A 22,432-nucleotide genomic window follows, 5' to 3' on the forward strand; every position below is an offset into this window, starting at 1 on the left:
GCTGGGGCCAAGGGTCCTCCACCTGTCTCCCTCCAGGCAGTGCTGCCTTTCGGTGGTAGCGCGCAATGATTTGAATGCTACATTTACCAAAAGTCCAAGATGGCTTGAAAAAATATGAATACTTTATCGTAAGAGGTATAATTTCTTGACATGGGTAAAATTGGTCCTCATGGAACTAAGCAATGGGCATTTCAAAGCCTATTCCCAGTGTTGAATAACTCTGTATACTTCATACCCAAATGTATTTCTCTTGACAGGTTCCGATCCAGATACTCTTATGCTAAGGTGCCAAGAGCCTTGTGTAAAAATCTTAATGTGTGGACATAAATGCAAGGGTACCTGTGCACAGTGCATGCAAGGAAGAATCCACATCACCTGCCAAGAGAAATGTGAAAGAAAGCTTATTTGTGGGCACAAGTGAGTTAGTGCTATGTGTGTGTGTTGACTAAAGAATTCCTATTCTCCTTCTGTGGTAGTACATTGTGATGCATGCCCAATTATTTTCCGTAAAATATACAGATATCAGGTAGAAAGACAGAAGTCTCTTCCATATTTATTAAAGAAAGAGCAGGGATGCAGAAGAGAAATACGTATTGGTTTCACTTATCCAGAGGATGACCATTCTTTTTGTCTACTCATATCTGTGTGGAATATTTGCTGAGCTACCAGTAGCTTTTGCTGTATTTTTTCATTATTTCTAATACCAAGGAAGTAGTTTAAGAACTTAAGATAGTAAATCGACGTTTCCCAGTGAGAAATGAGTCATCAAATCGCCGTCAATTCAACGTCGAAGTAGTCATCGATAAAACGTCGATGGCAACACATCGATCGATGTCTTTATGGTCCGAAAATCGACGTATTTTCGACTTCGACGCCATCGACGTGTTTTCTATCGACTTTCATATTTATTATGGTGAATTGTAATCTCAAGTCCTTCATATTTATCTTCAATAATAATCAGAAACCCCTCAGAAAAAATGTGAGATGTTGATATCTATGACGCGAGGCTAAAGGTATCGAAGTGACACAAAATGAAACACCAACAGCAACCGACACAGGTTTCCCACGGTTCAACCAGCTTATCAGAGCGACAGAATCCAAAGATTACTAGAGACCGGTAGAGTCTGTTGGATACTGCCTTCAAGCTTCAACGCCATGCGCTTCCGGTAAAGTTACAGAATGAAAAGGAATCAAAGATTGTTCTCTGAGATTAAGACTAATGTGTAGGAATTAATTATATTAATTATTAAACTTTAGCTGTATTATTTGTATCACACATGGTTTAATAGTCTCACTGTTAATTTTAAGACTTCGTCACAACATCACTGTGTCCCTCCCTCAGCTAATCAACATGCTAACGCCGCTGACCAATGAGAATAACATGTGGAAAAATTGTGAATTGAACAAATAAAATTGACATCGACCACATATCGATCTATAGTCGTCGAATCGACGAAGATTCGACGTAGATTCGATGATCCATTTCTCACTGGGTTTGCTGTCATCATCCCATAATTTCTTAAGAAATGGCTTTTAAGGTGATTTGGTCTTCTTGTCAAGGTTTTCATGAGGCTTCTCTTCTACTCTTTATTATTAGTATTATTTTTCCCAAACCATTTTTGCTGGTTTTAGGCGAGGTACAGGTTACACAAAGCACTGTCATCTTTTTATTCTGACTTTAAAAATGTTCTATTTTGCAGTATTTAAAATTGCTGCTTTGTGTATAATAAGGGACAAGTTTTTCGGTATTATTATAATTATTGTAATCAAACGCATTTTTTTTCTGCAATGCTTATATTCAATGCAAATTTTATCCCAAAAATGAAGCCTCAAAACTGTATATTCAGCGGGGGACTGTATTTGGAGAAATACGGTGTCACGATGGATGCAATTCCAGAGAAGCGCTTTTTCCTAGCGGTGCTACGTTTGCCCTAACTGTGACAGACAAAGAGCTTTTCTAGCCAGGAAGTCTGCCTCTGCTAATGAATCTTGAAGAAATAGTGGGAGGTCTGTCGTAAGGTTTGGAATCAATGAGAAAATTTTCAGGACCACATCATTGGAATTGAAATGATTGATGCATTAAATCCATTAATACCTGTATTGACGGTAGAGATTTGTTCAAAATTTGACAATGCTAAAAAAAAGCAAGAAATTCAATTCAAAGCATGCAATTAATGTGTAAGCAATAATTATCCAAGTAGCTCATATGTACAATTAAATCATAAGTTGACCGCAAACCAATGCCGCTGTTAGGGTCTTAAATCCGGAAAGGAGGGAGCCCAACTACCCTCAGGTTCCAAGATTATGTGGAGTCCTCTCTAGAAAGGGTTGAAAAAGGTTGGAGCTGAGAGTTGTGATTATCTGCGAGACCTTTCTTAATGAATGTCCTACAAAAATGCTCCATACAGGGGGGACCGAAGAGTCTCTTGGGGCTCAGTCCAGCAGTCATGCTAAAGAGAGAACTCTACCGTCTTGAAAGGGTTAAGCTGAGGGACCCCAATCATTTCAGACTGCCTCTGTTTGCAACCAACCGAAAAAGTGGAATTAAGTTAACTTTGGCGATGTCAATTGATATGATGTCCTCTATTCAGGCAGTTATTTACATTACAGTGATTGGCATCAGAAAATGCATTTACTCCCTTATACTAAAATGTACCTACTCAAACTTCGCATGCCTAATGCCAGTCATACTTCACAAGTGGGCCGTGCACTGTTCTTTGTTAATAAATTGAAATGTATTTGCATCTTATTTTCCAGGTGCTCAGCTCCTTGCTCCAATCCTTGCCCTCCATGCAGAGAGAAATGCAAATTTCGCTGCGAACACTTTCAGTGTAAGGAGAAGTGTGGGTATTGCTTACCCTGTAAGGTAAGCTATGAATCAAGGGCTAGTGGCTTAAGCCAAAAGGAGCATAATGTTGCACTTAATGAGACGAGGGTGAAATTTGGTGGCATAATTGTCGTTAGATCAATGATTAGCCTTGAGCGCTGTCATTCCCATACCATAGGGGCAAATTTATGGTGGGAGAAGGTGGAAAGGGCTAGTTTTTTTTTGTTATTTATTTCTAAAAATCAGAAAGATGTCCTGAAATAACATAAGTTGTCATTTCCACATAATGTAAGTCTGATGGTAATGGTGGTGAAGTGAACTGAGCCTGAAAAAATGATGCTTGGATGCCTAAGAAAATTGCATATGGTGAACCTCAAGCATTTATCTTATAAAGCATAAATTAAAAAGTCACAATTGTTCCCCTAATGAAAAGTGAATGACTTATTGGAATTGTAGAATTCTACCAATGGTTGAAACATTTGCCCTAGTTTTTCTCCCATTCTTATTTATTGAGATGTAAGGTTAATGTTTTGCATCTATTTTATTTGTTAATCTGGAAAGAATATCATTTCTATATTTAATAGTATCTCAATTCCCTCATAAATACAATTGCCTCAAAATCAATAAAAAACAGGAAATATTTTGAGAATACATATCTTCACCTCTGTAAAAGGGATTTTTTTCAATTCTTCATCGAGGCTTTTGCGGTTCATGGTCGATGAAATAATATAAAACTTTTTTGGGTCTTACGGCATAGTATACATATACAGTATCCCAGATGGCACATTATAAGTCATTGAGATAAGGTGAGGAAGGAATAAGGAAGGCGCTTCTCAAGTAAGCTTGTTATGGGTTTCTTACGGCCAGGCCGACAAACATCCAGAGTAATGACATAATGGATGTCAAACTTTCAGCACTTCCATAGATGCCGTTATCATCCCATCATTTCAGAGTGTTTATTAAGACCTTTATGTATAAGAAAAATGCTTTTATTCTTGGCGCTTCTATATTATAAGGAGAAAAACATCATACCTCCATAATTTTAAAATCAGTCACATTTATGAACTGATGGCGAAACGACGGTCGTAAGAAAAACACACAATTTCACAATAATAGTGACGTGGAATAATATAAAAATGCCGGAAGGAATATCTAACATACATATTGTAGTCATCAGGTGATCAAGCCAAAAATTAAAATTCATAAATGTTAAATTGTGTAGACCTAGTTGATTAACTTCAGTTTTTTATTCACATACCAGACAAGTTTTTCTACATAATTAAACTTTAAATTAGTAACTACACCATCTTTCTGCATAAGCTGCCGTGGTGTAGTGATTAGAGTGCAGAACAATAGATATGGAGGTCGTACGTATGGTTCTTCCCAGCGTAATTTTTTTTCTTTCCGCTGCAAGGATAAAGTAATTGTGTTATGCTTAGTATCATCACTAGCTGGTCGCTTGCAGTTATTCATTATTTTCTATTTACAGGAAAATCTTTTATCAGTTGTTAAGCCCTTATAAAACCTGTTTTGATCACCAAAAGATTAAGAGTTTTTTGCTCATTATTATGTTCCACATTAACATATAGTTTACCAAGTGGTTTGATTTTCTCATTAGTATGTGAACTCAAAAGCAAATCAGTAGGCTGCAAGGTAATATGATTGAAATATGACTGATAACATTTCTGAGATATTACTGAGACACAAGCTCCACTGTCCACTTCAAACATCAAGGTTTGACCTTCTACCTTTAAATTAACGTTAATAGGTTTGAATCGTACTTGATTGATGAACATGTTAATATTTTGCAAACTAAACGTGCCACTAAAGTTAAAATCATCATCGTCTTTCATATCAGTTTTGTCCTCCTCAACATAGTGCTGGCGATCTTTGGCAAATTTGGTGCCCTTATTTTGCACATGCTTTGGTCATTCAGCCTTAGCTTTATCATAACATAAAGCGTTTGATGGCAAATTAATAGATTGCTCCTTACAAATACAACCCTTCTCCAGATGGCCTTTCTTACTACAGTAATTACAACAGTAACTTCTGAACTTACAAGCATTTATCACTTCTACCAGCACAAAAGCAATTCACTTTTTCACTTGCGATTCCCTCCTCACGGCGGTGAGGACGTTCCTGCCTCCTGGACTGCTTAGGGACATAGACTTAGACAGGGGAAACCACCCTATTGCTCAGTTGGAGGCCACCATCCCAGTTGAAATTTGTTTTTGTTTTCAGATTTCTGTCATTATCCAAACAGCCAAGGCTTAAATCTGTTAACCCCAGCAAGAATTCTGGTTTTCTTAAAATCAAGAAGGTGTCCTAGAGGAGTGTGCTTTTGCACCATCGATTTTGGAGGTTGTTAGAGTTGAGGGGGCTACTGGTGCTCTTCTAACCTTGTTTAGACACTCCGTCCCATTTCACCTATATTATTTTTCCTACACGCTGTGCACAGGCTTTCGTCAACTCCTTCAATTTGTCAGGGCTTGATTTATCTTTCTTGTTTCTCAGCAAGGCTTTAATTTTGATTTAGGTTTGAAGATGGCCATGCTTTTGAATTTTTTAGAATATTTCCTATCTTGTCACTACTGCCTTTTTTGTGAGAGAGATAGGCTGTATTTGTGGTAGTGAAATCATCAGGTAGCGAGACCAAATTTTTTTCGGGTTCGATAGATCTTATCATTAACAATTCTAAAAGCTTGGAAGATAGATCTGTAGTTGTAGCCATTCTGGCGTTAATTTCTAATTTTTGTTTTTTGTCGGGTTAGCTCGCCTTGTCAATAATCTGTTTTGACCATTGCATTGTACTGATCATGACACAATTTGTTTTGGTCTGATGGTGGTGTGACATGGCATGGAAATCAGGGGCTCAGCTAGGAATTGAGGCAATGGGGGGTTTTAAGCACAACTAATACGGGGGAGTTGGGGGTATGGAATACCCACCAGGGGAAGCGGGAGGTGCAGAGGCCCTCCCCCGGAAAAATTTAAGATGAATGGTTCAAAATGGTAAGTTTTACGGCCTTCTGAGGGATATTTTTATAATCCTTACATTATTCTATAAGTAATATTAGTCCAATTATGTAAAATGGATTAAACTTTAAAAATTCTCTTGAGCTTTGGTGGGGGGGTTTATCCCCCAAAACCTCCCCCTCGCTGTGCCACTGAAGGAAATATCGATGTGTCATTGTCAGCTTTCTATATATGTACCTTGTACCCCATGGTTCCATCATATCCATGGAATAATCAAAAGAAAAACATTGTCGAAATTTCTTGTCTCTTCAATATCTGGTACTTTCGTCACTCTGCAAAATAGCTTCAGAGTCAATTGTATAATAAAGGAGGATACAAGGATGTGTGTCTGAGAATGGTATCTTGAAAGTTTCTTCTTGTTTAAAGCTCTTGTGGCCCATTATGGTTAAAAAGTGACATTCGGGTGTATGCCATGTGGTATATCAGATTATTATCAGCCAATGGGTAATTTCTTTCACACCAAAATTATCTTATTACAGTGGAACTTGTTTAGTACGTTTCTGAAGGGACCACAAAAAATGAACGTACTAACCAGGAAAACGTGCTAACGAGGAAAGTAAAAAATAGTAGACGGGGTAATTGCAATCTGTGGAAAAGTCGTTATAATAACAATTACCGTAAGTTGGGGCGAGTTCGGACACTTTTTTACATATAAATGCGATTTACGCATCGAAAAACTTGTCAAAATGCGTGAAAATCGAAATTTAAAACCCTTAATCCTTTGAAAATACTAAGCAAATGAATCAGAAGATATTGTATTAGATTTAACTTCGAAAAATGATCAATAACACCATTCGAACAAGCCTCACGTTTTGGGGCGAGTTCGGACGCATGCGAGTTGTTAGCGTTAATGTTGTTGTGAACGAAATATTTTTCTTAAAACATGTTAATTTATTAAAAATATTACTTTCTACTTATCTTGGTGATGTTAAACGTCAACTATGAGCTTTTATTTTTATTTTACTATCAGCAAATTTGTTGAAATTGAAAAGCGAATCGCATATCTCGCGAGCGTTGCATTGATAGATGTGGACTAACATATGGTGGCATTTCGCGTCAATTTTATACATAAAATACAGACGGAGTTTTAATTTAACTCTTTGGTATGAAATAAGTATCATTGAAACAAGAAATTTCTTTAGGTTAAACTCTCAATCGGACCGAATAGCTCAGGTTAAATTCCGAGGCCTCGAAATGGTTGTCGATGAAAACGGAAATGAAAAAATTTACAATAATATCAATTTTTCACCAGTTTTAATAATGAATTTTTAATGACAATCAGATACAAAATTTGACATATTAATCGACATCATTAACATCACTTAAAGAACTAAAAACGAAGCGGCCCCTTCGCAAGTCCCTTGGCGGAGCAAGCTGACGAACAATTTGCGATTTTCCCACTATGCACTCGTCAGCAACATCTGGAAACCTGAAATAAGTTTCCTTCGCTGTATTTTTTTTTCGAAGGCACTGCACACGGATTTTTTTGTTGGAGCAGACTTCAATCACTTTCCCTACAAACAGCCTATCTCGTTTATTGGTCCCAAATTTTAATAACACGAACGAATTTTCTGTGAGAGAGCCGGGAATTTCAAAATCGACTTCATTGTTGACATGCGATGCCAAAACCTCATCAACAGACAGATTTTTCTCTGAGGAAATGTCAACCACATCATCACAAACAGATTCATTTTTAATTTCAGCACTCACACTTTTTCCTGCTTCAACATTTAGTTTCTTCCCCCGCGATTTTCTACCCTCTGGTGTTTCTGCGCGGGATGATGCTAACATCTCCAGAAATGCGTTGGACCAAGCATCGGAGGCTGCGTCAGAATTTTCCTTTGGATTTAAAGAGGGGACTTTACTAATGACTCGACTTTTGTCGAATGGAAAAATTCCCGTGGCTCTAAACCCTGCACAAATATTGGGAGACAATGAAGATCCCATGGACTCAAAGGCAGACTTTAATAACCTGGGGAACTCACTTTTCGGGAGAACGCCACGATTTTTGCGCTTCCACTGGTCTAAACATTTTCGCCATGCAATTTTGAGAGGTCTAAAAAAAGCTACATCGAGGGGCTGGCATAAATGGGTCGAATTAGGTGGAAGCATGACAAAGTCTATTCCCATTTCTTCACACTTCCTAATTACTTCCACCAATCATAACTTTCGGCCCCTGCCTGTTTTTGAAGAATGGCACGCACGTCGTGGTGAACCAGTCTTCGAAGGTTGTGATGTCAAACCATCCACTAATATTCCTATTGAACCTCGATCCCTCAATGCCGCCTTCTACCCAGGTAGGATACAAGTGAACGGCTTTATATACCGTGTATGGGGGTAAAAGTTCCCCGCTCGCTGATGCGGCGATCATTACAGAAACACTCGTTTTGCTGGTGTCCTTAATCACTGACGGATGTTTCTCCCCCCTCTTAACAATCACCCGGGACTTTCCAGGATCGTCACTGAAATTAGTCTCATCGTAGTTGACAATATTTTCCGGAGGAACACCATTTAAAACCACCTCTAAATTATTAAAGTATTTTTCCAGAACTTCCCTTGTCACTGCTGCGCGGACTCTCTTAATGTTCTCTCCCAAACGCACGGTGAGTTCCCGCCGTCTTGACAAGAAACCACGAACCCATTCCATTCCCGGAAAGTTGTCTTTAAAAACTTTTTCTTTTCGTCCCATCCTGTTCAGGTATTCCCGAACGACTAACCTTAAGTCTATTGCTCGCAAGGGAATGCCCCACTCGGCACATTTGAGAATCCCTTGCGCTAGCTGGTCCTCTTCCTTGGCGGATAAAACCGTTTGTCCTCCAGATTTCTTTGGGTGTTTATCCTTCAATATGTCGTGAACTGTGGATTTTGGCACTCCAAACTCCTTGCAGGCCCCCCGAAGACTCATTCTTCCAGATTTCACAGCCTCAACAGCCTTCTCAATTTGTTGGTTGTCGTGTCCGTGTGAGCGCCGGCCTCCAACGACCCTTGCGTAATTTCTCACCATTCTGCCCTCGGAGCTAGGTGCATGAAATCAAATAACGCGCTCTAATAAATAGAGTATTCGAAATATTTACACGAAATTTTTCACACTTAATGAGAAATAGCACAGCTTTTGGAGGAATTGAGTATTATTACATTCAGAAGTACTTACCAAAGAGGAGAGATGTTTCTTTTCGCCGGTAAGATTTTTCACTCTAATGTTGCGCTGCAAACTAATCGGATGAACTGCGACCAAAAGCGACAGATCCATCGCTTTTATACGTAATATGATACATTGTACCTTTCTTTGTCTTAAAGCCATGATTACAGTGTATTACAAAGCGAAAGTCGGAAGGAAATACAATGTAAGCATCAGCCGGCGCGATCGTCCGGACTCGCCCCGCGTGTCCGAACTCGCCCCAACTTACGGTACTATCGGTAGTTCTCGTAGGATCGCCTTCCTGAACTCTTTTAACCTTTAAAATAAAGAAAATGGGCGCTACATTGAAAAACAATACCATGTGAATAAAAATCACAATGTTTAATAGATTTCCCGAAGACAGAAGACGAAATACGGCGTCTTTCTCCCGTGATTTATCCTATATGTATTTATAGAAAGAGGACAAGTAAAGCTAAGTCATTTCTTTTTTGTCACAGCATACTCAGAGAATATAACAACAACCCTGAGTATGTCAACGGGTTGTTTTTAAACATCATAAAAATTGGACAAAATTATATTAACCTTAAATTAAGGCAACAGCCGTACACATTCGCTTCTGGAATAAAGCCATATCGATCGATATATCGAATAATAACACGCAAGATTATTAGAATACGACGTAATTACAAGAAGATTTTATATTATACAGTTGAAATTTACTTTAAAAATTTGTTTAATGTCGTCTGCTTTCGTGCCGAGACCAAGTATTTTTAAGCTAAGCTTCGTGTGGAGATCCAGAGCATCGTCTGCTCCCGCAGCAGTAGTCAAATATGCACGTACTCCGTAGCATTGACGTCGTGCAGTACTGCTTTAGATAAAGTGGGAATTGGATAAGACTCATTTCTTCATCATGATAACTCGCGCAATAGCAACAATTGCCCACTCGTGAAATTTGTGCGCAGTGGGCACTCTAGAGGCAACAGAAGGTGAGGAGCTCGGGGTGGGGAAAATTGGGGCTTCTCATTGGCTGCAGTTTTGCATAGTCAGACTGATTCCTGATAAATGGCCATGTTTGATTATTTATCACGTCATAAGAATTGAGAAATGCATTTGAATAAATCACGGGCGAAGAAAGATGTGTGGAATGAATGCAAGAATGTTAATGGCTAGTAATAATAAATTAAATCATGAATTCGGAGCTTTACGACCCTTAAGAAGATACTGGAGAACGAATTGCGGGTTGCGTCACGGCTAGCAATTAAGCGTACTAACCAGGAAATAGCAATTTTTTCAAACGTACTAACCAAATACTTTTGCCTGTATTTTGTTCTGATGGTACCGGGACCGAGAGAAATCATCGTACTAAGGAGGGAAACGTACTAAGGAGGAACGTACTAACCAAGTTCCACTTTATTCCATTTCATTTTTTTCCTTACGAAAATAATCACCCTGCTGCTGTAAAAAGTACCATTTTGTGAAGTTGTTTATGGTGAAAGCCTGTGCCTACTTTGTTTTACATATGGCCATTACTTTCTTATATTTTAGAAAAAATGTGGCTGGCGTTGTGAGCATCAGACTTGCAGGAAAAACTGCTCAGACTTCTGTGACCGTCCTCCATGCAACGAGCCATGTACTAGAAAATTAGGCTGTGGACATGAGTGCATTGGATTTTGTGGGGAAAGATGTCCAAATCTATGCAGAGTTTGCCATCCCAAAGAAGTTGAAGATGCTTTGGCCTCTCTAAATGCAACAGGAGATAAAAATTCTAGGTAATGGCTGTACATGTGTTTTTTTATGATTTATATGCATAATAGATCGCCAAAATGGTGTAGTTTAAAAAGGAGTTTGGGATCGCACGAAAGACTGCGTTAATTAAGAAATTTTTTAGTTACGATAAAGACTTCAGGTAACGAAAAAACATGCTATACTGTTGTCCTTGCGTGTTGTGCTGATGGTTCAAAACTCCCTCTTTTGTTGATCTTTAAACGAAAAACGCTGCCTAAGTGTACAATTCCACATGGAATTTATATTCATGTTCATCCTAAGAGATAGATGGATGGAGAGGGTATGAAACTGTGGTTGCAGAGGGTGTGGTCCCGGCATCCAGGTGGACTTCTGAAGAAATCGCCTAATTGTTAGTGTGCGATCAGTTTAAGGCCCATATAACGGAGTCAGCAATAATCCTTGCTACAGGACTGAAGACGCATCTTGCTGTGATTCCTGGTGGATTGACTTCTCAACTGCAGCCTTTGGATGTTTCAATCAATAAACCATTCAAGGGATTTTTGCGTGAAGAATGGATAAAGTGGATTGAGGCACCAACTCACGATTTCACATCGACCGGAAGAATGAAACTGCCGTTAATTTCTACAGTTTTATGAGTGGGTGAAAAAGTCCTGGCAGGAAGTAAAAAGTGAGACTATCATAAAGTCTTTCAAAAAGTGTGGAATCAGCAATGCGCTGGATGGAAGTGAAGATGACATTTTGTATGAGGAAAGTGACGACTCCCAAGAAAATATCTACGCGTATGATTTTAGCAGCAGTGATGAGGAATTTCTGGGATTCTATGATGAATAAACTCTGATATATTTGCTAATTAATTTTTCAATATTAAAGTTCTGTTTTTATATCATAAAATCGATAAATCGAATAGACTGTCAGGAATAAATAGTAGCTGATTCTTATTACTACTTCTCCTTTACTCCAAAGATTAACCATGGAACGTCCAACTTGAAAAACCATCCATAATCTATTTGAAATTTTCTCTCATATCAATGTGGATCCAAACATTATCGACTCATGCAAGGAGATAAAACGCAATAACCTCGATGAAAACGAAACAATAATAAATGTATGTGTAATTATGTCAGTAAAATCCACTACCACCGGAATTATTTTCACTCAGCAAAATTTTAGGATGAGGTAAGTAAAGAATTTTACTGGCAAGAGTAAATACAAGTACTTTAATGCATTTCCCACACACGCACCTTTTAGGGCTAGTGCTCATGTTTTTTAAGCTTAGTTCTCTTCTTCATTTTATTGGCTATCGTTTGGCCAGCGTTATGATGCAATTTGTGATGCAGATAAATTATGAATAGCAATAATCTTTCAAATCTCAATAAGTACTATGTTTCAAATTTTTCAAATTTCTCAAACATTTTTTAAATTTTTTCCGTATTTGGTTTACTGTAAATAAAAGACCCCTTTTCAAGCTGTCATCATCAAAGCTAATTTCTTTACCAGTCAACCATTCCTTAATGTTCAGCTCTTTCCTCCAGCTTGTAATCGGCAAGGATTCTAATTTCTATCTACCACTATAATTGATCCTTCGGATAGGTTTGCAAGAAGTGAATGCTCAAACCATCTCTCATAACACTCGCCATCCACTTTGTCATGCTCATCCATTGAGTTCTTTTTGCACAGAAACACATGAGATGCTCCTTTTATGAATCCTTCTCCCGTCCCTGCATGTATAATTGCAAATCGTCCTCCTCGGGAAGTGGAGGCCTTAAGCCCAGTACTTAGTCCAGCCAGGAAAGCTTGACGCGAAGTTTGTATTTGGTTGTTTCGCCAAGTCATGTTTACTGTTTGTCGAACATTAATTGTCTGTGAATACTATCACAACTGTGTTAGCAACGATATTTTTTTAGCTGCCTTAAATAATTGTGCTGCCAACAAATAATATCATCCCTATCAATAAGGATGCTTCTTTTCCCCCTTCATTTGTATACGAAGCCTATGTCCAAAAAAAGACGATATAGTGTAGTCCTTTTGTAATCTGGGAGATCACTATCCATATATACCAAGTTTAAGATGGATTTTAAAGTCAGAGGAATATGTTTCACGAAGAATTCACTTACCTTCCTTCTAATTCCCTATCTCACAAAATCGTCGAAAATCACTGCTCTCGAATTTTTGTAAGGCTTTCTTTAGTTTTTGAAGGAATTACCAATGGACCACGGGAGCTTTCCTTTTTCACTCTGTAAACAGTGGACTCCGAGCACCCAGTAGCCTTCGAAGTTTCTCGGCAGGCCTCACTAATGCTGTGAGATTTCCTGAAGTACAAGAAGATTTTGAGCACCAACTGTCTTTCGCGGCTTCTGAACTTCTCACCTTTTCTCCTCTTCCTTGTATCGGACATGGTGATTGGGCGCGTCACAGCAGAGATAAGTGTAAAAAACACTTCACAGCTCCCAAATTCAGCATACCACACAACACGTGTTCACTTCAAAAAAATGCAATGACAAACTGAACGCCTCCTTAAATTCTTCCCCCGGCCCCTTCCGCTAGGGTCACTTCTAGTGCAGATGTTTCATGGAACCCTATGAACGGAACTTGAGGAAAAACCCAAGCCCCATTTTGTAAAAAGCATGCACTGAAAGGGGTAGTGTTTCGCACAGATTATGAGATATTCTCTTTCTTGGCTTCTGCGGCGGGGCCGAAACACCCAAGACAAAATTTGCGTCTTATTTCCAAGCCGTTAAAATTTGCTTGCTTTCGTGTATCAATGTATTGAAATAAAAACACTGCTGTTACGACATATGAGCATTATCTGTTCAGGATATCAGACGAGTAGATATATATTTCATAGTATGCATTGACAAAAAGCTCCTTCTCCACCCGAGAATTTTCCCCCTGCGCGCAAGAAAAAGCAATAAGCCCGGCCCAGTGGCGCCGTAATATTTTTTCTTAAGATAAAACCTTGTAGCTCCCTTCAGAATTGATGTAAGTTAATGATTTTTTCACTAAAAATGACTTTGTAGTTTTCTTCCAATTTGATATGCAGCATATGGGGACCTATGGCATATGAAACGTAAGTTAGTAGGCGACTACTTTTTACCTTGCAAAAATCAAAATTTTCTTGTCCAAAAGGGTGTTACGTCAGCATAACAATATTTTAACTCAACCATTGTTAAATAGGTGAAGACCATCAAAGAGAAAAGAGTATGAAGAATTTTGTGCAGAAGATTCAATTCAATACAAACAACGGTCCAGGCAAAAATTTTAAGAAGAAGATAAAGTAAAAAAATACACGTTTCAAATGGAAATTTAAGGAAATATTTTATATAGCTTTTGTTATAATTTTTATCGAAAAACTATTTGCACCAATGAATGCAGCATTTCTTTCTACATTAGAATGCAATTTTTAATCAGTGCATAGCACATGATTAATTTTTGTGCTGTTAATTTCAACAACGCGCTCCCGGCCTTATGGAGATTGACATGGGAAACGATTCTCCATAAGAGCCCATGCTGTCAACTAAATGTGGAACGCTCTTTACTATTATAGCAACGTAATATATGCAGTAGCCATTTCATATTTCTACTTGTTTGAGGGGTCTAATGCTATGCTTGTTTCTTGGAAAATTTTGCTGTTTGGACAATGTTGAATGCTAGTATGGTCTTGCTGTAACTAGAAAACTTAGTGGCAATCAATTTGAGCTGAAAAAATAAGATATCATCAGAAATGTGTCGCATTGGGCCGATTCTGCCACATGCTAAATCCAGAAATCCTGCTACTCCAAATTCGTGGGGGGCACCGTTGCCAAATTTATTTTGGGCCATCGGCAGCAACTGAGGGCGATAATTGAATAATGAATGTGTCAATGTGACTTTGTTTGTAAGCAAAATGGAAGAAATTTTGGTGCAGGAAAAGAATTTGATTTTAAAGTTAGTATAGATGGGTCGGTTCCCGTCCCTAGTTCTCGGTAGTGCCGGTTCTTGGCCTGTGGAACTGGTATCAAGAACCGGTCGCGTAAAGTCGGAACCGGCTCGGAACGGTGGCAAGGATTTGAATTTGGCGTCCAAAGCTGAAATTGTCTGCAGTGTATTCAAGGCCAAAAAGTGAAAAAAAGGTTACGAAAAATAAGTTAAAAAAGCATTATTACTCTCCAATTGCATGGCATCCACATTTTTTTCTTTTGAGAGTTGTTTGCTAACATGTGCATTTAAGGGTTCGTCAGTTTGTTGCTCTCGCCAATGTTGTAACTTTTCCGTAGGCATAGTTTCCTTTCAAACTAGCTGACTTTTTGCCTGCTGCTGTCCAAAGCACGGCGCTGTTCTTTCAACTTACCATAGGTCTATGAAGCTATGGATGTCTTCTAATGAGTCGAATTGTGCCATTGACAGCATAGCACCCATTTCAATCTGACCAGCGATGCGCCATCTAAGGCATAAAATACACGCAAAGCCAAATTGACACCGCTTTCAGACGAATCCACCGGCTGCCGTTCGTGTGAAAGTCAGGTGCCTTTCAGATAAGACAACTCTCTCTGAATGGCAAGGCACGCGGCAGAAAATCGTTTCGGCTGAAAGGTTGGAATAGGTGTGTGCACAGCGTGGCCTGCGCAGTGGATGTTTCCACCGCGCAGGCAAAGGTAGAATTAGTTGTCAATTTGAGTAGCAATTTAAGTTACATTGCAGAGTACAGAATATATTTTCAACTGGCTCACAAGTTACAACAAATTAACAGATGAAATCGTCAGAAGTTGGGGGAGTTTCACTATCGATCCTGATGCTATATATTATGTAAACTGTGCCCTTAGGATATTTTGTGCGGCCCTTCAAAATCTACAACAGCCACCACTGTTTTCAGTGAATGCCTGTTCAGTACTGCAGGCAATATTTTTGCCAAAAAAAAAGAATAAATGGAATCAGACAGGGTAATAATGTTGAATTTTTTAAATCAAAACCTGGAGAAAGGACCAGTGGCTGGCTGATGAAATGTGACATACTGGTCGATCATGCATTCTTTAACAACATGTTGTTTAAACTTTTTTACTTGACAAATAAAATTATGGAGAGGATCTTATGTTTTTTTTTTACAGAGCTTTTTTGCTTATTTACATCTTTAGTGAAATTATTTTCATTCACATCTTGTGGTTGTTCATTTAAATTTTCCATTAATTCAGATAGTAACAATTCATCCTTGGAACTGGGCATATAGAACCGAGAACTGATTGGGGAGAACCAAAAAAATTTAAGAACCAACTCATCCTTAGAAATTAGTTATGGATAGGAAAGCGGTATTGGATTGCAAGGAAGCCAATGCTGTGGGTCTTTCCTCAACTCTTTCGTTTAAAAAAATTTTAAACCTCTCTGTACGAAGCTCTTTTTTTGGGGTGGAGTTACTCTGGTATTTTTGCCCCTCGGATCAGAGGACCCTGCTCAACACAGTTAGGGACCCAGTTAGTAAATAAAACGTAATAACGCTATAAGGCCAGAAGTGCATTATTTTTAACGCTAAAATTTCATTCCTTATTCTGGGCACTGGACTACACCCTCTAACACCATCATAGCACGAATCCACGGTCAACTTATTGCCATACCGGTGTTTTTTTTATCCAAGACTTGTATTTGATTTTCAATAATTTACTCTTCTAAAAGAATTACTTACATTTTTTTTAAAGCACTTTGGAATTTTAATTGGATTTATAGTGTTAATAACTATAAAGTTAGTAAATAAAACGTAATAATGCTATAAGTCCAGAAGTCTGTTATTTTTTATGCTAAAATTTTGTTTAAAAATTGCTTTCCCACTTAACAAAACGAAGGATTCATTTCAAAGTATAAAAAAATTGTAGTATGCAATGATATATATCATTGAAAACTCTTTTGCCAATAGAACCACTTCACAACAGATTCCTGCGGTGAGGATGGTCATAAATGAGTGGGAGGGTGAGGTTTAATTGCCGAGGAGTGGCTCTAAGGACTCGGTAAGCTGGGTCTCAGGCCGGGCCTGAATTCATCCATCGCACTAACGCCTGCCTTCTGACTTATTTGCACCGAGTCTATCCCGCGCTGACTGCCTGCTGCCCCTGGTGTCCACCGTCCCATCCTCCACGTGACCACCTGCGAATCACTGACAGCAGCATGGCTCCCATGAAGGCACCTCTGATAAGCGATGACCATCCGGTCCTATGTTCCTAGGCAACAATCTCAAGTGGCTTACGACTGCAAAGTGAGACGTCTTAATGACCATCTGGTCTCATGTCCCCCGTTCAGCGACAAACCCAAGCGGCACTGCTTACAGTACTATATTTTTATATACCTAATAAGAATTGGTTATCATGAGCTTATAGCCCTTTAAACATCAATAATCATTACCGTATTTCCCGGCCTATAAGACGCACCGGCGCATAAGACGCACCTGGATTTTTCAGGTTAGAATTTACGAAAAAAACTAAAATACTTGGATAATAAAAAAAGAATTTTAATGATAACATTTTACATAAAAACGGAACTTTAATATTAAAAAATTTAAAAATTATTAATGAATAATTATATATTATTAATGAATAATATATAATTATTAAATAATATCAGAGTTTGTTCATCATAGAACCCCAGAAATTCCTCATCACTGCTGCTAAAATCATTTGCGTAGATATTTTCTCGTGAGTCGTCACTTTCCTCATACAAAATATCATCTTCACTTCCATCCAGCGCATTGCTGATTCCACACTTTTTGAAAGACTTTACGACAGTCTTAGTTTTTACTTTCTGCCAGGACTTTTTCACCCACTCACAAACGGTAGAAATTGACGGCCGTTTCATTCTTCCGGTCGGTGTGAAATCGTGAGTTGGTGCCTCAATCCACTTTATCCATTCTTCACGCATAAATCACTTGAATGGTTTATTGATTGAAACATCCAAAGGCTGCAGTTGAGAAGTCAATCCACCAGGAATCACAGCAAGATGCGTCTTCAGTTCTGTAGCAAGAATTTTTGCGGACTCCGTTATATGGGCCTTAAACTGATCGCACACTAACAAAGACGATTTCTTCAGAAGTCCACCTGGACGCCGGGACCACACCCTCTGCAACCACAGTTTCATACCCTCTCCATCCATCCATCCCTTAGGATGAACATGAATATAAATTCCATGTGGAATTGTACACTTAGGCAGCGTTTTTCGTTTAAAGATCAACAAAGGAGGGAGTTTTGAACCATCAGCACAACACACAAGGACAACAGTATAGCGTGTTTTTTCGTTGCCGGAAGTCTTTATCGTAACCGTCTTTGCACCTTTAACGTCCACAGTTCTATTTGATGGCACATCAAATGTCAAGGGAACCTCATCCATATTTCCTATCTGTCCTATTTCAAAACACTTCATTTTTCTCAGGTTAAGTACGTATTTGTGGAATTCGATAATTTTTCTTTCGTATTTGGGTGGCAGTTTTTGTGCAATTGTGGTTTTAGTACGCATACACAGACCATTTCTCTTCATAAATCTTTCACACCACGACGTTGTCCCAGAAAAATCGGCAATAGACATATCTATCGCCAACTTTCTCGCTTCCATTAAAATCATTTTTGTTGAAACAGTGATCCCGTTCTTCCTGTGATTTATTATCCAGGTCTTAACGTGCTCCTCAAGCTTTGGCCAGTTCGGAGAACATGAACGTAGTTTTCTTACTCTTATTTGCATTCATTAAATCTACCTTCTGCTTCCGCCATTCTCGTATCATCTTCTCGGTTGGAGGTGCGCCGAAACGCCTTGCAGCTGCCCGGTTGCCGTGTTCCGAAGCATATTTCACGACTTCAAGTTTAAATGCAATACTGTACGACAATCTTCTCTCTTTAGATCCCATTAGGTTATTCAAATTTTGACTTTTTATACAGAAATTACCAAGTTTCTGTGCTTAGAAGCACATGTCCAGACTAAATAGAAAGATACGTATTACGCACTGAACTGACTGAACACCGAGCTCATACTTTGTTACCTAAGGTTGAGTGCCGGTGGTGCCGGTAGACTCGTGAATTTATCGTGAGAGATACAATGTATTAGCATATAGATGACATCTCCATTAGCTCAATGTATGTAAGTTTTGCAGCAGCACCCATTGCAAGATTAAACTAAACATGCTACATTGTATGCATTTCTTATTTATCCGGGAATTTTTTTAAGGGAGTTAGACATCGACGTATTAAAACTTTATTTCTAACAACCTGCTCAAAAGAGTGCTATTATCAAAATTTTTAATGAATTGAACTATTTTCAATGCCTGATACACTAAAAAATACTTAATGGTATTTATTTATCCTGTCAAAACGGTTGCTTATTAAAGGACGAAGTTATACCCGTGATATCCGTATACCATCGGCGCATAAGACGCAGGCTAATTTTACAGCACATTTTGGAGAAAAAAAAGTGCGTCTTATCGGCCGGGAAATACGGTAGTTATAAATGAGAGACAATAAGCTGACAAAATCTGGTGGCCATAATACCTGTAGCAAGTACCTAACATGGTATGGACCTCACTAGAGTTTGCAGCGGGTGATCATAGCATAGCTCGGCCATTATAGCAGCTACGTCACCATCTGATGATGTATCCAGCAGTAGTGAGGTTTCTGGACGTGGCACCTTGTGATAACTTTTTCTTAGAAATCGAGAAGGTTTTCAGCAAATAAGAGAAAATTTTAGGGAAAAGGGAATGCAAGCTTGAAAACCCATGGCAAAACCTGAGCTGAGAGAAAATGGCTGAGAAGCCAGGGTGAGTTGTAAAGCACCCAAAAGGTCTCAAAAAAACGGAACCATTTTGGATGATGAAGAGATTGATGGGGCACAAAAGGATTTCTTGTAATCATGATTACCAATTGACTGTTTCACAAAGCATTCCCAAACACAATTTTTGAATTTTCTTTGACGGAGGAGTCCTCATGAGCTTAGTATAAGAGTTGAATAAGTATGTACAATTCTGTAACTTTAATGACCCAAATATAACACCTGAGGAACTGAAAGAGTTTGTTGCAATTTTCTTTCTAAATGGGTTTAATACGGCTCCTAGTAAAAGGCACTATTGTGAGACAGCACTAGATACCAGAAATGAGCGTGTGTATGCGACGTGACAGATCTCTACTAACTACAGTGGAATCCCGATCTCTCGTTCCCGCGTTGATCGTTTTCCCGCATTCATCAATTGCCGTACCTGGTCCCAATTTAAGTTCCATAAAGACAATGTAATTTTTTCCCGCACCTACCGTTCCTCAAAGTATCGTTTTCCCGCATTGATCATTTGAAGATCGCAGTCCCGTCGCATAATTTTCCCGCATCCATCGTTTGACAAAAATGAGACAAAGTGTTTACAATGTGTTAATTGTGGCTAATAAGGACAGACACCCCCAGCAGATTGAAATTCTCTATGGAGAAGCTGAGTGCCGTGATATAATTACATTAGCGCATTTCCCAAGATCCGCTATCCCCCTCTGTTAGGCACTAGCCTTCCCCCTCTGAAGCTTTCCTCTTCTCCTTAACAAAAACAGTCCCAGCTTGCGCAGAGATCATATTACAAAAACCTTAGCTTTGAAAAAAATATCAAGTTGCACGAGAACAATAGAATCATGTTTCACGCTCTCTGATTCTTGCCCACTGAATTTTTTCTGCCTATGAATCACCTATTAGCCCAAAAGGTGTCTAACATTGAATTTTGGCAATTGGTATTATACTTTAATTAGGCTGGAATATTTGCAATGTACTCCTATTTCAGAAAAGAACGAGACCAAACACGATGTATTTCTAACGTTATTTAAGCATTTTTAAGCAAGGAACTAGTTGGAAAAATACGATGGTGATTTCTGGGGAATCTTGATATCCTCGCACTGAGTGTGAGCTTCTCAGCAGTTAATGCAGCATTTTTTTTCAGAGCTTCAGGTTACAATTTACGAATTATGCTACAAGTCTCACTTGCCAGAGTTGCTAACAAAGTGATGTTTTCTCATGATATTTTGTTTCTCCCTACTAGCAATCTGAATTCATCTGCTCATCTAGAGCTACACTACTTACTGTTAGAAATGAGTGGGTAAGTTGCCTTCTCTATCGGACAATAAATTTCATTGCACAGTCATATGGTCATGCTTCACCCTCTGCAGTAAGCTCTGCTTACGCTGTACGCGATACCATTAGTGCCAAACTTCACCTTGTATGAGTGGTTCCGTACTTTCCAGCGTGAGTTATCTAAAAGTGTTTTCCGTGTGGGTTCAATAAAGTCAGGTTTCTTGTCTAATAGTTTTATTTTTATTCGCCTTCGGACCATGGCCCTTGGAAGAAACAGGTGAGAACTTTAAATGATGGACTGAAAATAATTGAAGATGAAGAAAAGAATCCGGGCTAGAAGTACGTGAATATTGCAGAGCGCCTTGAGTTGTCCGCTAGCACATGACGGCGGGGGTGGGGGTTGAGCGAGATACCTGGTGAAAACAAGGAGTGGGATGAAGCTGAGGATCAGGTGGGCGTGCCACTGACGATTAATGCAACATTGTTAACGCTTAACACATCGCCTTAATCATAATAAAAATTTAATTGTTAGAAAGGAACATTTCAAATAATAAACTATTTTTGGCCTTTTTGATCCATCTTGCAACCAATCACTGTGTCGACGTAAGCGGTTGTTTTAGGTATAACATGCACATTGCTCTCGTAAATACGTGTACTTTAAATGGCATTTGATGGATAAGAATTTTTTTATCAGACAGAAATCCATAATAGCAGTGAAAATGCAGAGTGCAATGCAAACATTTTTAGCGAGGTGACGTGTTCCTTAAGGATACTTGACAGAGACATAAGTCAAATCAACAATATGACCTACATGTTTTGACAAAGCAGTAATATTCCTGTAATCAGCCAAAATCTTGTTTGAATCCTTTAATGAATATCATAGTTCGCAAAAACCCAGAATTTCCTGGGACATAGGCAATCTGGTCAAACATTCTCGCATTGATCGTTTTCCCATATTCATCGTTTTTTTCATCCATCCCCCTGATAAACGATGGATCGAGGTTCCACTGTAGTAGATTTATTCATTTCTGTGATAACACCATTATGGATAAATATATATATTTATGGATATGGATAGCTAAGTTATGTCTGAGGCTGTCGAATGCAATGCTTTTCCCCTCTTCTCCTTGCAGGTTTGTTTTGTTGCCTGATTGTGGTCATGTGTTTGAGTCAACTTCTTTGGAGAAGAGCCTTACGGAGTCTGCACATGAGGTGAAACTGTTACAATGTCCAGTTTGTCACGTTCCCATTCTGCGAGCTTATCGCTACAAAAATGCTGCCAAGTTGTGTTTGAACCGTGTGAATCAGTTGAGGTTCATGGTGATTGGTTATCTGCATCAAGTCAGCAGGAAAGTGGAGAAATTATTGGACAAGTTTAGGATGTATCCCTTAGAATCGGGTAAGTTTTTAATTTTCTCATGATTCCTCATTATTAGGTTTTAAATGTATAAAATTACCAATGTTGTTATTGTTTAAACATGGAAAATGATAATATTTTTGGTCTTTGATGGGCGAGGTTGGAACTACGAAGTCCCATCTTACGTCTAAGCTTTGTCGTACATTGAATATTTGTAGAGGAATACATTGTCTAGTTAATCTTAAAATTAATCTTAAAATTAAATGCATTCAAAATGTAACAATGTAGACATAAGTAC

At 38.7% G+C, this 22,432-nt stretch overlaps 2 protein-coding genes across 2 annotated transcripts in view; one reads left to right on the top strand and one right to left on the bottom strand.

Annotated features, from left to right (window-relative positions):
- LOC124157427 (NFX1-type zinc finger-containing protein 1-like) overlaps positions 1-22,432 on the top strand; it is an 80,190-nt gene that overhangs the window by 50,652 nt on the left and 7,106 nt on the right. The window contains exons 7-10 of the mRNA XM_046532125.1: positions 258-417; positions 2,758-2,866; positions 10,545-10,768; positions 21,911-22,176. Of these exons, the coding sequence (XP_046388081.1) occupies positions 258-417; positions 2,758-2,866; positions 10,545-10,768; positions 21,911-22,176 (759 nt within the window). The remainder of the gene's footprint in view (positions 1-257; positions 418-2,757; positions 2,867-10,544; positions 10,769-21,910; positions 22,177-22,432) is intronic.
- LOC124157430 lies at positions 7,098-9,267 on the bottom strand. The gene is made up of 2 exons (XM_046532131.1): positions 9,012-9,267; positions 7,098-8,877 (listed from the first exon to the last, which is right to left on the bottom strand). The coding sequence occupies exon 2, from the start codon at positions 8,862-8,864 to the stop codon at positions 8,004-8,006; it is 861 nt and encodes a 286-aa protein (XP_046388087.1). The 5' UTR covers positions 8,865-8,877; positions 9,012-9,267; the 3' UTR covers positions 7,098-8,003.

The sequence above is a fragment of the Ischnura elegans genome, chromosome 4 (assembly GCF_921293095.1).
Source record: "Ischnura elegans chromosome 4, ioIscEleg1.1, whole genome shotgun sequence".
Lineage (NCBI taxonomy): Eukaryota > Metazoa > Arthropoda > Insecta > Odonata > Coenagrionidae > Ischnura > Ischnura elegans.

What these genes read in the sequence shown, in the direction of transcription:
- LOC124157430 (XM_046532131.1), bottom strand. Translation starts at nt 8,864, where the DNA reads ATGGTGAGAAATTACGCAAGGGTCGTTGGAGGCCGGCGCTCACACGGA.